Raw genomic sequence first — 14541 nt, forward strand, 5'->3', positions numbered from 1 at the left:
GCTACGTTGCCTGCTGCTTCCCGCCTTGAACCTGATACGCCGGCGCCAGGCAGGTCACTACGGTAATTGGATTGTTGCTGTAATGCACAAGTTCGTTCGGAGGTAAGAACGCTTTTTAAAACACGTTTAAAAACGTGTAATGGAGTGTTTTTACATGTTTTTTTCCCCAAAGAACCTGAAAAGTGTGCACTTGCTCATTACAGTAGTCCAACATCATAACCAGCACTCCTACTACCGTAACACCAATCACCACGCACGCGCTGTGTCGTCGAGGGCCAGGGTCTACACATCCTTTTTCGTGTATGAAGTTTTCTCGAATGGCCGCAGCAATGATTGCACAGACCACCATAGCCCTGCAAACGAGGACTTATGCGTAGTTGACCCACTATTTGTATTTGTATTTGCTAACATGCTGGCGACCAGAAACGCCGATGTCGATATGAATGTGCCTTGGAACCACCACCAGCACATGAACTTTCCCACCAGCCCGTTCAAAACCCTCTCCGAAGTATTCACCACTGTTGAACACCACTGTGGACAGCATCTCAGCCCCAAAGCCTCGCAATTGATGTTTTTTATCGAGCGTTACCGCAGTTGCTTCTTCATCTTCCAGCCACGTGTCGCCATTCCTCGCCAGAAAGAGCTGCAAGCGCATGAGCAGGAAACCGAAGCATATTCTTCTTGAGGACCTCCTCCTTCAGGTGTCCCACCGTCTTGTTCCCGTCGATGTCCACAGGGAAGGCACTTCCAGTGGCACCAACGACCTTGCAGAAGATAAGCAGCATCATTCCTCGGCAAGGCAGATTCTCGAATGAAAAGCAGAACTGTGCCGGCTTCGCTCTGACGCGAGATGGTGTTCGACTTACCTAATTGAATAATTAGGGGGGTTCGGACTACATCAATCTGTCAATCTGTGCGAATTCTCGTCGCCTACGAGAAGAATACCAGTATCATGGAAACTTCAAATCGAGCATTTTTCCGGCTAAGTATCAATGTTAATTTCGCCCCAAATTTGGGATTTGGTCCGAATTGACCATCCAAAAAGCGACCCAAATAGTGTACCGTGAACTTCCGATTAAGTAAATCTGCACTTACACAGAAGAACACGGTACAGCATTTTGTCGCTGCTCGCACTTAGCCGGATTTGATAGCTCGATTACGACGAGGGGGTCGATCTCAATCTGACTCCGAAGAAGCCTTGACGCCTCGACGACAGCAGCAGCTCCAGAGCAGTCAAGGGCAGCGATGGTGGCCTCCAACAAGATCGTCGTGTGCGACAACGGCACGGGGGTGCGTCCTGCCATGACAACCAACTCACAGCTCGTCGCTGACTGACTCTCCCCTCCCCTTTTGCCCCGCAGTTCGTGAAGGCCGGTTTCGCCGGCGAGAACTTCCCCAAGGCCATCTTCCCGTCCCTCGTGGGGCGCCCCGTGCTGCGCGCCGAGGAGGCGGTGCAGACGGACATCCTGCTGAAAGTGCGACACTTGGTGCCGGACAGTTGCCGCCCCAGATTGAAGCTAACGACACAGTTTATTGCCTGTAGGACATCATGTTCGGCGACGAGGCCGCCGCCGTGCGCTCCAACCTCGAGATCTCGTACCCCGTGGAGAACGGCATCGTGAAGAACTGGGACGACATGGAGAAGCTCTGGGACTACACGTTCAAGGAGCGCCTGGCCATCAACCCGCGCGACGGCCACCGCATCCTGCTCACGGAGCCGCCGCTCAACCCCAAGCGCAACCGCGAGAAGCTCGTGGAGATGATGTTCGAGAAGTACGGCTTCGAGGGCTGCAACATCACCACGCAGGCCATGCTCACGCTCTACGCCCAGGGCATCACCACGGGCGTGGTCATCGACACGGGCGATGGCGTCACGCACGTCGTGCCCGTCTTCCAGGGCTACGTGCCGCAGCACCTCATCTGCCGCCTGGACGTCGCCGGCCGCCACATCACCAACTACCTCATCAAGCTCATGTTGCTGCGCGGCTACCCGCTGAACCGCACCGCCGACTTCGAGACGGCCCGTCAGATCAAGGAGAAGTGGTGCTACGTCGCCTACGACACAGCTGCGGAGCGCAAGCTGGCGCTGGAGACTACCATCCTCGAGGAGTCGTACGAGCTGCCTGACGGCCGCATCGTGCGCCTCGGCCGCGAACGCTTTGAGGCCCCCGAGGCGCTCTTCGACCCGAACTTGATTGATGTCGAGGGCGCGGGTCTTAGCGACATGGTGTTCGACATGTGCATGAAGGCCGACATCGATCTGCGCGCGGAGTTCTTCAAGAACATCGTGCTGTCCGGTGGCTCCAGTATGTACCCTGGCCTGCCTAGCCGCCTGGAGAAGGACATCAAGCAGCGGTACTTGACCGACGTGTTGAAGGGCGACAACAGCCGCCTGAGCAAGTTCCGCCTGCGTATTAACGACCCGCCGCGCCGCAAACACCTGGTCTTCCTTGGCGGCAGTGTGCTGGCTGATGTCATGAAGGACAACGACGCCTTCTGGCTGCTGAAGAGCGAGTACGAGGAGCAGGGCCTGCGTGTTATCGACAAGCTGCAGTGATAAAATTCAGTGGACCAAACGTAGCTCTACCTGCGTGCTTGCGTGTCGGTAGGCCATGCTAGATACAACGGCAGCCTGATGAAGTCAAATTTCCACATAAATTCATCAGCGATGCGTGAAGTCATGCCAAGTGGGTGTCACTAGAGAGTTTTGAAGGCAAGAAACACTTTCGAACGCAGCAATGCATAGCTTGCACATGTTGAATATGCTCATGGAGCTGAAACGACGAACATGCTTATCTATCCCCTAGTGATTGGTACAATAGCTCCATGCTTCATCGCTATAAGGCGAGCTTAAGTCTGGATGAACGCCAGCTCGCCCTGGAGCGTCTCGTGGCGGTAGTCCACTCGGATGTCCGGCACGTTGGTCATACGAATATCTGCGTAGCGGTAGCATCGGCAAAAGTTAGAAGACGAAAAAAATGGTGTCAAACATGTCCGTGAACTTACCATTGCCGCGCGAACCGGGCAGTGTGTACTTGGGGCCAAGGTAGTGCTCCTTGAACTTGTGCTCGAAACCTGACTGCAGCACCGAGTTGCGCGCGATCTCGCACATGTCGGTGGACGTCAGCTTCCATACCTGCACGGCTACCGAGTACTCTTCAAGAAGTGCATCCTTCGTATAGTGCAGCATGACCGGATCATCGGTACTGAGCGAGACGTTCAGGCCACGCGCGTGATAGATCGGGAAGGGGTTGCGGTGGTAGGCGAGGAACAAGCGGTTGTTACTCAGCGGCGACATGGCAATGCCAATCTGCGTCAGGTAGTACAGGTACTGCAGAGCGACAGACTTACGAAGCGTGATACCGTGGTTGATGCCGTTGGCAGTCAGGTAAGCGGCTGCCAAGTGCTCCGGGTCGCCAGCTTCGCCTGAGTGAGGTCGGAACGAGAAGCTGTTGAGGCCCTTCTGGCGACGGAACTCGTTCAGCGCAGCAATGTTGGCATACAGGTAGTAGCACCAGTAATCGTACGGAGGGTTGGCCTCGTGCGTCCACTCGTGGGGCTTCGGCAGCTTCTTACCGCGCTCAGCACGGAACGGCTCGGCCTTGCTTTCATCGTCCACACAGTCGAAGCCCACCATCGTCTCGAGGAAGTAGTGCAGCGGCAAATTGCTCGATGGGTCACGCGTCACTTCGAACAGCGGCAGGAAGATGTAGTCGAGCATCTGCTGAAAGTTGTCCACTTCACCGAGCTTCTTGTACAGGAAGTAGAGTCGCGGGATCTGCACCATCCAGCGCACGTGCGGTGACGTCAGCTTGTTCACGTAGATCCAGCGACCCAGTTTGTCCCATTCCGAGTGCTTGCGTCCGTAGATCGAGACACGCCACTCCACAAGCTGGTACTTACTCGCGTGCAGATCGGAGATGACCTCCTTCGTGATCTCCGCCAGGTACTTGCCGGCAATCAGGTTGTCCGTCTTGAGGAAAATCTCACGCAGACGACTCTGTCCGGCCGGGTTATACTTGAGGTTGAAGCGGTCGAAGCGGTGGAATGTGTTGCTCGCGTGCATGTCGAGCGTGTCGACGCTCAGGTCGTACCCGGTGAGGTTCAGCGACCGGAAGACCTCGCTCAGCGTCATGAAGCGGCCGTCGCGGAAGATCACGATCTCGCCGGGCGAGTTGCGCAGGCGCGACTTGATGAAGCGCAGCAGGTGCTTCTGGTTCATGCACGCCGAGTGGTGGATGTGCGTGTCGACCTTGCGCACGTTGTAGAAGTCGCGGTGCGGCACGGCCTTCTGCGCCACGAGCTCGCGCTCCGAGTTGAGCAGCGTGTGCAGGTTGTACCTGGCCTCGAGCAGCTGCAGGCGCTTGAAGGCCAGCGTCTTGACTGGGCCGTAGTTGATGATGCGTTTGACCTCGAACAGGTCCTTGTAGTACTCCTCCATGGGGCCCACGCGGCTGATGGGCTCCACGGCGTCCTTGTCCTCGTACACGAGCACCACGCCGTCCACCATCATGAAGTGGTGCTGCGTGGTCTCGGGCACGGCGTTGCTGAACGGCTCGTACGGGATCTCGTCTCGGTGGCGCAGCTTGGCGGCCGCGCTGGCCGCACGCGGGCTGGCGTGCAGCTCCGCGGGCGGCGGCGTCTTGGGCTCGTTGACGGCGATCCACTTGCGCCGCAGCGCCAGGCACTTGCGGATGAGCTCGCACACCTCCTTCGTCTCGCGGTCCACCTCCTCGGGCGGCGACGTGATCTGGATGCGCTGGTACGTGGACAGCTGGCCGTAGGGCTCCGGCAGCGTCTCGAACAGGTCGCCGCTCTGGTCCTCGCGCGCGGCCGCGTGGTCGTCCACGAACACCTCGGACAGGCGGCGCAGGCGCTTCTCCGTGGCCACCTTCTCCAGGATGGAGGCCTTCAGGCGGCCCTCGTGGTGCGTGCGCTGCGACGCCTCGTCGCTCTCGTCCTCGTCGGGGCTCGGCACGTCGCCGTCGTCCGCGTCCGTCGTGGCCTGCGCCGCCGCGGCGATCACGTCCGCGTGCAGCAGGTGCGGCGGGAAGCCCGGGTCCAGAGGGCCGTCCAGGTGCAGGTGCGCCAGCTCGCGCTCCAGCACTTGCGCCGACGCGTCCATGGGTGGAGGCTGGGGTGGTGCTGCTGGAGGGTCTTTTTGATACTGAGCTGCTCGGCTGCTTGGGTGTTCGCATTCAGCGGGAATCACCCACGATATGCTGGGTGGTTGCAAGAGGGTGGATAAAAGACGCGAAAATGGACGGGGTTGTTTGGACTTTGACTGGCAAATCATGAGGGGGTGGGTGGTATGATGTTTTTTTTGGGTGGTTGAACTGGTGACGACCGCATCGTGTCGGTGGTCTCGACAAGAGCGAAACTGGAGGGAACTACGCGATGACTGCATCACCAGAAGCGCTGCCGCCACTGTTCAGTGTGGGTTGCCGTGAGGGGGGGGGGGTTCATGAGTGAAAAACGCTCACCTGAGATGTACGAATTCGACTGGCGATAACAACAGAGGTTTCTTCAACTACGAATTGATATTCTCTACCTCCACGAGATTGGCGTCAAGTTCGGCCCAACCAATTGTCGAAGGTATGCGGAAGGGTGATAAATGTCGACGCTTGGGGGGTCGATCGAGAGTGACTCAAGCGGGAGCAAGACTCACGCGAAGAGATCTACTGGTAACAAGCGACTTCGGCGTAGCCCAGCGGCGAGTGTTGTCGACATAATTGAAGAGGAGCGCGAAGAGGAGGAGAAGATGCGTAATTCAGGATACGACGCGGTTACTCGTTCCTCTATTGCTGTGCAAAATGCGGTGACGACGCCAAAGATGATCAAGGACGCTGGTGCTAATGAGGAATTTGTCATGCAAGCACAGCAGAAGGTGGATGGATTTCATGTAGTGCGTCGAAACTACGGGGTTCCGCTTAGTTTGCTTGTAATAAGGGGATACTACGCTGTTTTACTACAGTTTCCTGAACTATCTCAGCAGGTATACTTGAGTTCACTCGCAACCATTTTCCATGTCAACGTTGGTAGCACCGTTGCAATCAGCGCCTCGCAACGGGTACATTCACCGAGAAATCCATCGTAAACCTCACGTTGTGTTTTTCGCCTCTCTTATTCATTCATCAGCATTGCCAAGAACAGTGATTTGACCATCAATTCCGACTGAGCAGGGAAGCGATTGAAATTGCTCGCTGCCGAGGCACTTACAGCGGGCACCCATAATGGGCACCGTTATCGTAGTGAGAAATACTGTGGTTTGGATTATTCATGCATCTGTTCCCATCAACGTTCTTTGTTTGCTTCTTGGCTCTCGCACTTCGTAGCTGCACCGATAAGAAGCTGGTTATGCAGGCGAAGACCCGAGTGGTGACGTATTTTTTTTAAGTCATCGTTGGAATAGCCAGGGAGCCCCAGGTTGAGTAGGAAGTTCCTACTAGGAACACGAGCACTGGTAGAGCTGAAGTGCTCAAATTAACAGCTCGACCCAAGGACCAGCCTTGCTCACCACGTTCGAGAGAAACTGCAATTGTTCCACGACTGCGACGTACGTCATGCACGAGGTAAACGTTGCACCACAGTTGAAGCACTGCTGTCACGGGGTAGTAGTGAGCACATTTATCGATACAGATCACCCAATGTGGTGCATCTACTGTTGGCGCGCCCCGTGCCGCAAAAGAGTGCTATTGCTACGCTGGTAGCTGGACCCGAATGGACATTATTTTTCTGTTACTACGCTAGCAGAGAGAATCACAAACTGGATGGTGCGGTGCCGGTGACCTAGCTGCGCGAGTAAGAAACCCCAGAGGCCTCCATATACTTTTACACTAGAGAAATGCCACAGTCAAGACAGCTCCCAAATCTTTTATCCCCGTCGGATTGACCGCTGTTTTAATACCTGCACCACATATATCACAACTGAGTGCTGGTGCGGTAGCTTTTGCCGCGGACAAATTTCGCTACCAGTTTCATTTCCCAACGACTTGCACTTTTCTAATGTTGGTGCGAAAACTGCCGTTCTTTTTATTAGCCCAATGAGGGGTGCTGTGCTCAACGTATGTGTGCAACTTGCAACGTGCCTTGACAATCTACAGAAACTCACAAGACTCGTCAGCCACACCGTGGTTGTGCTGTTCTTGCATGTTCGCGTGCGCTCGCTCATGCCTCGTGGCTGTTGTTGACGCGAAGCGTGTCAGTCAGTGGCGCGCGCTTGATCTCGCGATTGTGCAACCGGCTCAACTTTGGACGAAAACAGGGACAAGATCTTCGCAGTTGCGAGCTCAAGTTACGGTGGTCTCGTAGCGCAAGTGTGCGCGGGCAGGCTGGAGCTGTCGTTGACAACGACTCGTTGTACTAGTTGACCCACTCAATTGCGGAGATAAAAAAACTATTGTCCACAATTGCGGCTGCCGATGGCGCCCAGCTCCATTCAAGTAAGGATGGGATCCAGCGAGCGCACAACCGAGTACTATAGCAGTGTGCATGCACTGAGCAGCGAGCGCTATGGCAACGTCTATCTTGGTCGCGTTCATGCATCCCGGGTTGACCAACCCAACCCTTGAGTTGAAACGCGTGCCGCCCAGGCTCGTCTTGACACCAGCGCCATTGAATCCCTCGCCCTCCTATCTTCCTATCCGAGGCGGTGCTGCGGCCGCACTCAGGCAGCGAGTGGCTGGCTGGCATAGGGCGCCAGGACGACCTAGTCAAGTCGGCAGTGGCAGCACCTTCAACAGCTGGGAAGTCTCTCATAGGTCCCAAAAGTCTCTCATAAAAAACCTCCGTAAGTTAATGGACTTAGAAAGGGACGTCCTCCCGCCTCATTTTCCCCGCGCCGGACGACGAAGCACTGGTCTCGGCATACACTTCATGACTGCTGGTGCTTCGGTGCCGATTTCTAGGTCGGCGGCGCGGCGGTGCGTTCTCAGCAAGACAGAGCACCGAGCGCGTCCCATATCTTGGTCATCCCTTCCAAGTTGAAGTGGGTCGGGGTAGGGTATGCGTTCTCAGAGCGTGCTAAGTTCATTGAAGCCAGTGCGCACCTATCGTGTACAAAGACGGTGTATTATGATGATAAAACCTCATGTTTTGAGGTTTTTCAGCGATGATTCATACTTTTCGCTATAGTAAAGAGGCCCGAAACCTAAGAATATCGGACATAGCCGAACAACTACGATAGAATATAATTCATGAAAGGCTCCAATCCGGCGTCATTCGCCAACTCGCCGGCAGCAGCGCAAGCCTCCCCAAGCCCAAGCCTAAACCTCTCCAGCACTCCCCAGCACCATGAAGGCCGTGCAGAAGCTCCGCCCCGTCGCCTCCAAGCTGCGCGGCGTCTCGACCCGCAGCGTCTGGACCTCGCAGCAGGTACGGGGTCAGCTCCCGTAGATGGCTACACGTTTGTCAAACGTTGCGCATAGTGGCTAACGGATATCTATGCTCTTGCCGCTGCAGTACATCGACCGCGAGGAGAGCTGCGGCGCGCACAACTACCACCCGCTGCCGGTGGTGCTGACCAAGGGCCGCGGCTGCAAGGTCTGGGACGTCGAGGGCAGGGAGTACTACGACTTCCTGAGCGCCTACTCGGCCGTGAACCAGGGCCACTGCCACCCCAAGCTCGTCAAGGCCCTGACCGAGCAGGCGCAGACGCTCACGCTCACGTCGCGCGCCTTCTACAACAACGTGCTGGGCGAGTACCAGGAGTACATGACCAAGCTCCTGGGCTTCGACCGCATCCTGCCCATGAACACGGGCGTGGAGGGCGGCGAGACGGCCGTCAAGCTCGCACGCCGCTGGGCCTACGACGTCAAGGGCGTCCCCGAGAACCAGGCCAAGGTCATCTTCGCCAAGGACAACTTCTGGGGCCGCACGCTGAGCGCCGTGTCCGCCTCCAACGACCCCGCGGCCTACGGCGGCTACGGACCCTTCATGCCCGGCTTCAGCAGCATCCCGTACAACGACGCGGACGCACTGGAAGCCGTCTTCGAGAAGGAGGGCAAGAACATCGCTGCCTTCATGGTCGAGCCCATTCAGGGTGAGGCCGGTGTCGTCGTGCCTGATGATGGCTACCTCAAGCGCGTGCGCGAGCTCTGCACCAAGCACAACATCCTCTGGATTGCTGACGAGGTGCAGACCGGTCTGGCCCGTACCGGCAAGATGCTGGCCGTTGACTACGAGAATGTCAAGCCGGACATCTTGATCCTCGGCAAGGCTCTCTCCGGCGGAATGTACCCCGTGTCGGCCGTGCTGACTAGCGATGAAGTGATGCTCACGATTAAGCCCGGCCAGCACGGTTCCACCTACGGTGGCAACCCGCTCGGCTGCAAGGTCGCCATGGCGGCGATGGAGGTCATCCAGGAGGAGAAGCTCGCTGAGAATGCCTTCAAGCTTGGCCAAAAGTTCCGCGGCGAGATGGAAAAGTGCGTCGCCTCACTTGACACTCTTGCAAACGTGCTGGTCATCACTAACGTGTTCACTGTTTGCTTTGCTTGTTTAGCTTCAAGTCGAGCGTGCTTCAGGGTGTGCGCGGTCGCGGCTTGCTGAACGCGATCATTATCAACGAGCGCCCCAACCAGCCGGACGCCCTGCAGCTCTGCATGAACCTGGCCAAAAAGGGGCTACTGGCCAAGCCCACGCACGGCAACATCATCCGTCTCGCACCCCCGCTTGTCATGACCGATAAGCAGCTCGACGAGTGCACGTCGATCATCAAGGAGGTCCTCACGGAGGCGGAGAAGTAAGAACCGCGGGCAGGACGCACGCACTCAAGACCCTGTGGCGAAGGATAAGCTGCAGATAGGCTAGACTCAGATGCATGTGCCCTTCGTGAAGTTGAACGTCGAAATAAATGAATTCTAAGCCAGAGTTGTCGGCCGCCGCATTGATAATACTGAAGTATTTCAACACTCATTGCAACGATTTGTGGCCATCTTGCTGGGTTGTCACCGCCAACTTGTGACGGTAAGAGCAACTAGCGTCGAACATGGATATCACGCGCTTCTGAAGTGCTGGAGAGCTATGATACTTAACAAAACGTATCCAAGCGTCAGTAATGTTGCCATTTTCAATTGCAGCAGCATGACAAAATACATGTACTACACCACCACCACAACACACTCCCACTCAAACGATCGGCGCCGACAAGCGTAGCAAGTTGAAGTGGTCCAACCCAGTTCTCAAAATCCTCGGGATCTGCCCAATTCCCCAAATGTAATCCCCACTTCACCCAAAATAGGGCTCGTCCATTTCCATTTTGGCGCCAAAACCGCATTCCGCACTGCCGATGGCCCTGACGAGCCGCCGGCCGCGCGCCGCGAAGGCGCCCAGGACCGAGGCCGACAACAGCCAGGACGCGTCCACCACCAGCGAGACGGAGGACGAGCTGCTCACGGCCTCCGACGCGGAGCAGGACGCGGCTGCGGCCGACGAGGAGGGCGAACATTTGGGCACCAAACGCCGCCGCACGACCAAGACGCAGGCCAAGCGCAGCAGCAGCAGCAGGAGCAAGGCGCCGGCCACGCAGCTGTCGCAGCTGGACGCGCACATCGAGTCGGAGATGGGCGTGGTGGAGGAGATCTACTGCGAGAACTTCATGTGCCACCGCAAGCTGCGCGTGGCGCTGAGCCCGCACATCAACTTCATCACGGGCGAGAACGGCAGCGGCAAGAGCGCCGTCATCGCCGCCATCCAGATCTGCCTGGGCGCCAGCGCGCGCTCCACGCACCGCGGCAAGAGCATCCGGAACCTCATCCGCCACGGCCACGAGGGCAACGCGCTCGTCCGCATCACGCTGCGCAACGACGCCGTGGGCAGCGACGCCTTCCGCCCGGAGCAGTTCGGCAGGAAGATCCAGGTGGAGCGCCTGATTCGCAGGGACGGCTCGGCCGAGTACCGGCTGAAGGACGAGCGCGGGCTGCTGGTGTCCAAGCTCAAGACGGACCTGGACGCCATGCTGGACCACCTCAACATCCAGACGGAGAACCCGTGCGCCATCCTGGACCAGGAGAACGCCAAGCTGTTTCTGAAGGGAAACCCCGGCGACAAGTACAAGTTCTTCCTGCAGTCCACGGACCTGTACAAGATGCGCAACACGTACTCCAAGATCGACGAGGAGACGCGGAATATTGCAGAGACCACGCTCAAGAGGGAGCGCGCCAAGATCGCCACGCTGAAAAAGGCCATGGATGAGGCGAAGAAGCAGTGGAAGGAGGCGCAGAGTGTGAGGAGATGGTGGCTTTTGTGGGGGGAGTTGTTGAGCAGCACTGACGCTTCGTTGTTGCTGTTGTTGTTGTTGTGCTTTCGCAGATCGGGAAGCTGGAGGAAGAGTTTGAGGTGCTGAAGAAGGAGCTCGCGTGGTCCTTCGTGTGCGAGAAGGAGGCGCTGGCGGCCAAGACGGAGAAGAAGATGAGGCGCAAGCAGCGCGACGCGGAGCATGCTGCCGGGGAGTACGAAGAGACGAAGGAGCAGGTGGAGAACCTCGAGCGCAAGCAGAAGGACAAGAACGACAGACTCGAGGAGGTCAGCGCGCGCATGACTGAGAACAACCAGCGGAAGACCGACGTGAAGAACAGGATCCGCGAGGCCCGGCGCCCACTGCACAATTGCAAGGCGGAGATGAAGCATCTGACGCAGTCCAAGGAGCGCGCGAACCAGCGGCTGGCGCGTCTTCAGCGCGACCTGCAGAAGAAGCGAGAGAACCACGAGGCCATGCTTCACAACCGAATGCAGCGCAACGACGAAATGCGCGACCGCATCGAGATGAAGCGCCGTGAAGTGCGGGATGCTGAGCATGAAGTCAACGAAGCCAAGGACCGTGCTCAGGCTCGTCCGCAGGAGCTGGATGAGGTGGAGAACCGCCACGACAACTGCGTCCGTCAACTGCGTGAAGCTGACAGCGAGGCCGGCAAGATTCAGCACCGAATTAATGCGCTCAAAGGGCAGAAGCGCGACAGTCTCGCTGTGTACGGCAACCGAATCCCGCAACTGCAGCACCTCATTCAGGAGAACCGCCACCGTTTTTCGGCACCGCCTATCGGGCCACTTGGTCTTCATGTCAAGCTTCCGGAGAGGTATATGCACTTTGCTGTGGCTATTGAAGTCGCTCTGAAGGGAACACTCGGAAGTTACCTGGTGGTTAACGGTCGGGACAAGGCTCTGCTGGACGACTTGAAGCGCCAGGTCCATTGCCCACAGAACCAGGCCAACATTATTATTTCGCAGCGGTCTGGCCGTCGTTACGGCAATTTGCGTCTTGCTGAAGGGAACCTCGCTGCACATGCGATCTGCAACATCCTCGAAGTTAATGACGATGAAGTGTTTAACGCTCTCGTCGATGTGTGCAGTTCAGAGAGCAAGCTGCTGTTTGACGATCGCCAGTCTGCCGAAGAGAGTGTTCTGAGTGGATCAAGTGGCAACTTCAGAATGGCACGCTTTGTGTCGGAAGTGTATCTACCTAGTGGTGACAAGTTTGTTGTTCGTTCTGGAAACCTGGCATTCATTGCGAACAAGGGAAACCGCCGCAGTTCCATTATTTGTCAGGACGTGGAGGGTGAGATCAGAGAGTTAGAGCAGAAACTCGACTATCTACAGGGCAACTTGGATGTGTTACGGCGTGACGAGGCTCGGCTGCGGCGCGATCGAGAAGACTTCCGTCACCAAATGAAGCAGCAGAACGACCGCATTGACTATTTGTCGCGCAAATTCAATCAGAAGCGGGCAGAGCTACGCAACTTTGAGGAGGAACTGTCGGACGATATGCAGCAACACACACTGGATACGTCTGTGCTGGAAGATGAAGTGCGAACAGTTGAGGACGAGCTGGAGGGTTTCCACCGTCGTGAGCAAGAGCTGAACGATATATTGTCCAAGTCCAACCCGGACCTTGAAGGCCAACTGCATGAACTCGAAGAGCTGGACGAGATGGAGAAGAAAATCGCAGCAGAAATGAACGAGTACCAGGAAGATGCTGACGCTATCTACAAACACCTCAGTGAGATGAAGGTGCAGGAGATGACGTATCAGCGAGAGGCAGCAACTTTGCGCGAGATGGTAGTGCAGTGGGAGGACGAGTTGGCCGCTATTCAGGAAGAGTGTGAGGAGCTGAGGCAAAAGGCTCAGCAACACTGCGAGCGCGTAGCTGTGACGCACTCGCACGACTACTACGGCAAACGATTAACCGACATCAAACGCCAGATCGATCAGGAGCGCAGTCGGTTCCAAGGCATGGACCTCGGAGAGCTTAAGGACGACATGGACGCAAAGAAAATCAAGTACAAGAGTAAGAAGGCAAACTTTGATAAGTTCCGTGAGAACCTCGAGCGCATCCGGTCGATGCTGGAGGAGCGCAAGCGGGTATGGCAAATCCTCCGCAAGGAAATTGCTCACCGGACGTCCATGGGGTTCAACAAGTACATGTGCCTGAACAACTTTGCGGGCAAGCTGAAGTTCCGGCATGACGATCAGCGGCTCGAAATCACGGTGCTTCATAATGAAAAGGGAGCCTCTCGTGCGTCGCAGGTGACAGATATGAAGGAGCTATCAGGTGGTGAGCGTTCGTACACACAAGTGTCGCTGCTGCTGGCTCTCGGCGAGAGTATTGAATGCCCGTTCCGAGTAATGGACGAGTTCGATGTGTTCATGGACTCTGTGAACCGCGATATGACCATCCAGCTACTCGTGGATGCCGCTAAGAAGGACGGCAAGAAGCAGTTTATCTTTGTGACCCCGAACGACCTCAGGTACGAGAGGCTTATTTGCACAGATTGTTAATGCAGTCTAACTCACTCGTGCGTGTTGTGTGCTACCTTCAGTGCTCTGCGACGCGATCCGATGGTAAAGATCCAGAAGATGAACCCGCCGCGTGATCGACTAAACGCAGATCAAGCATAGGAAGAGCACGAGTATAGCCACGCCTTTATGGCGTGTATAGTAGTATCAGTAGGGAGCAAGCGTACGTCGCGTTGCTGGCATTTATTGACAAGCACATTTCCACGAAGTCTGGTCGGCCGTACTGTCTCCAAGCCAGGTCCACATGGAAGTATCTTTTGAGGCATCACAAGACACCAGAGAGGACGGCCTGTAAATGTGTGCACGAGTCGAGCGGTGGCGTACGCTATCATCACGGTCATCTTTTGAAGTGTAAGAATGGCTGCTGGTTGTTTCAAGCACTTCAACTGGGGTCAAGTTGAAGTTACCACCACGATGAGACCGGTCGATCTCTGGCGTCCTGGACTAGAGAACGGCAGAATGGTTACCCGCTTCTTGCATGGAGGCAACGCAAGGCACACAGCGCCCCGCCGTGCTCCGAGCCCCGCTGCAGTCTCCTGCTCCGTGGATGCGATGCATTTTCCTGTATTCCCAGTCAGTTGGCGCTGCATGCGTCGTTGTAGATCGAAGCACTGCGATCTAAGCCGTGCGCGCCCGTGTGTGAGTGCATCTGGCACGCCTCCATTAGATCAAGCCTCAATATGCTCAAGATTGCCAAAGGTCCAATAACTGATGCGGCTTGTAGGCTACAAGTTGTAGATATGACAGTGT

The 14541-nt window shown here is 56.5% G+C and overlaps 4 protein-coding genes across 4 annotated transcripts; 3 read left to right on the forward strand and 1 right to left on the reverse strand.

Moving 5' to 3' along the window:
* Positions 1–1245: 1245 nt before the first annotated feature.
* Positions 1246–2557, forward strand: IUM83_12499 (actin-like protein 2; the record flags this gene model as incomplete). The annotated part of the gene is made up of 3 exons (XM_067937127.1): positions 1246–1290; positions 1362–1475; positions 1544–2557. 3 exons carry the CDS (start codon positions 1246–1248, stop codon positions 2555–2557), a joined length of 1173 nt encoding a protein of 390 aa, XP_067785209.1.
* A 293-nt stretch (positions 2558–2850) lies between these two features.
* Positions 2851–5125, reverse strand: IUM83_12500 (AMP deaminase; the record flags this gene model as incomplete). Its single annotated transcript, XM_067937128.1, has 2 exons — positions 2851–2936; positions 3007–5125. 2 exons carry the CDS (start codon positions 5123–5125, stop codon positions 2851–2853), a joined length of 2205 nt encoding a protein of 734 aa, XP_067785284.1.
* A 3167-nt stretch (positions 5126–8292) lies between these two features.
* Positions 8293–9746, forward strand: IUM83_12501 (ornithine aminotransferase, mitochondrial; the record flags this gene model as incomplete). The annotated part of the gene is made up of 3 exons (XM_067937129.1): positions 8293–8373; positions 8461–9425; positions 9503–9746. The coding sequence occupies 3 exons, from the start codon at positions 8293–8295 to the stop codon at positions 9744–9746; spliced, it is 1290 nt and encodes a 429-aa protein (XP_067785264.1).
* Positions 9747–10288: 542 nt separating this feature from the next.
* Positions 10289–13893, forward strand: IUM83_12502 (structural maintenance of chromosomes protein; the record flags this gene model as incomplete). The annotated part of the gene is made up of 3 exons (XM_067937130.1): positions 10289–11224; positions 11311–13742; positions 13815–13893. The coding sequence occupies 3 exons, from the start codon at positions 10289–10291 to the stop codon at positions 13891–13893; spliced, it is 3447 nt and encodes a 1148-aa protein (XP_067785267.1).
* Positions 13894–14541: the final 648 nt, after the last annotated feature.

Source organism: Phytophthora cinnamomi, assembly GCF_018691715.1.
Source record: "Phytophthora cinnamomi strain GKB4 chromosome Unknown Contig81, whole genome shotgun sequence".
Classification (NCBI taxonomy): Eukaryota; Oomycota; class Peronosporomycetes; order Peronosporales; family Peronosporaceae; genus Phytophthora; species Phytophthora cinnamomi.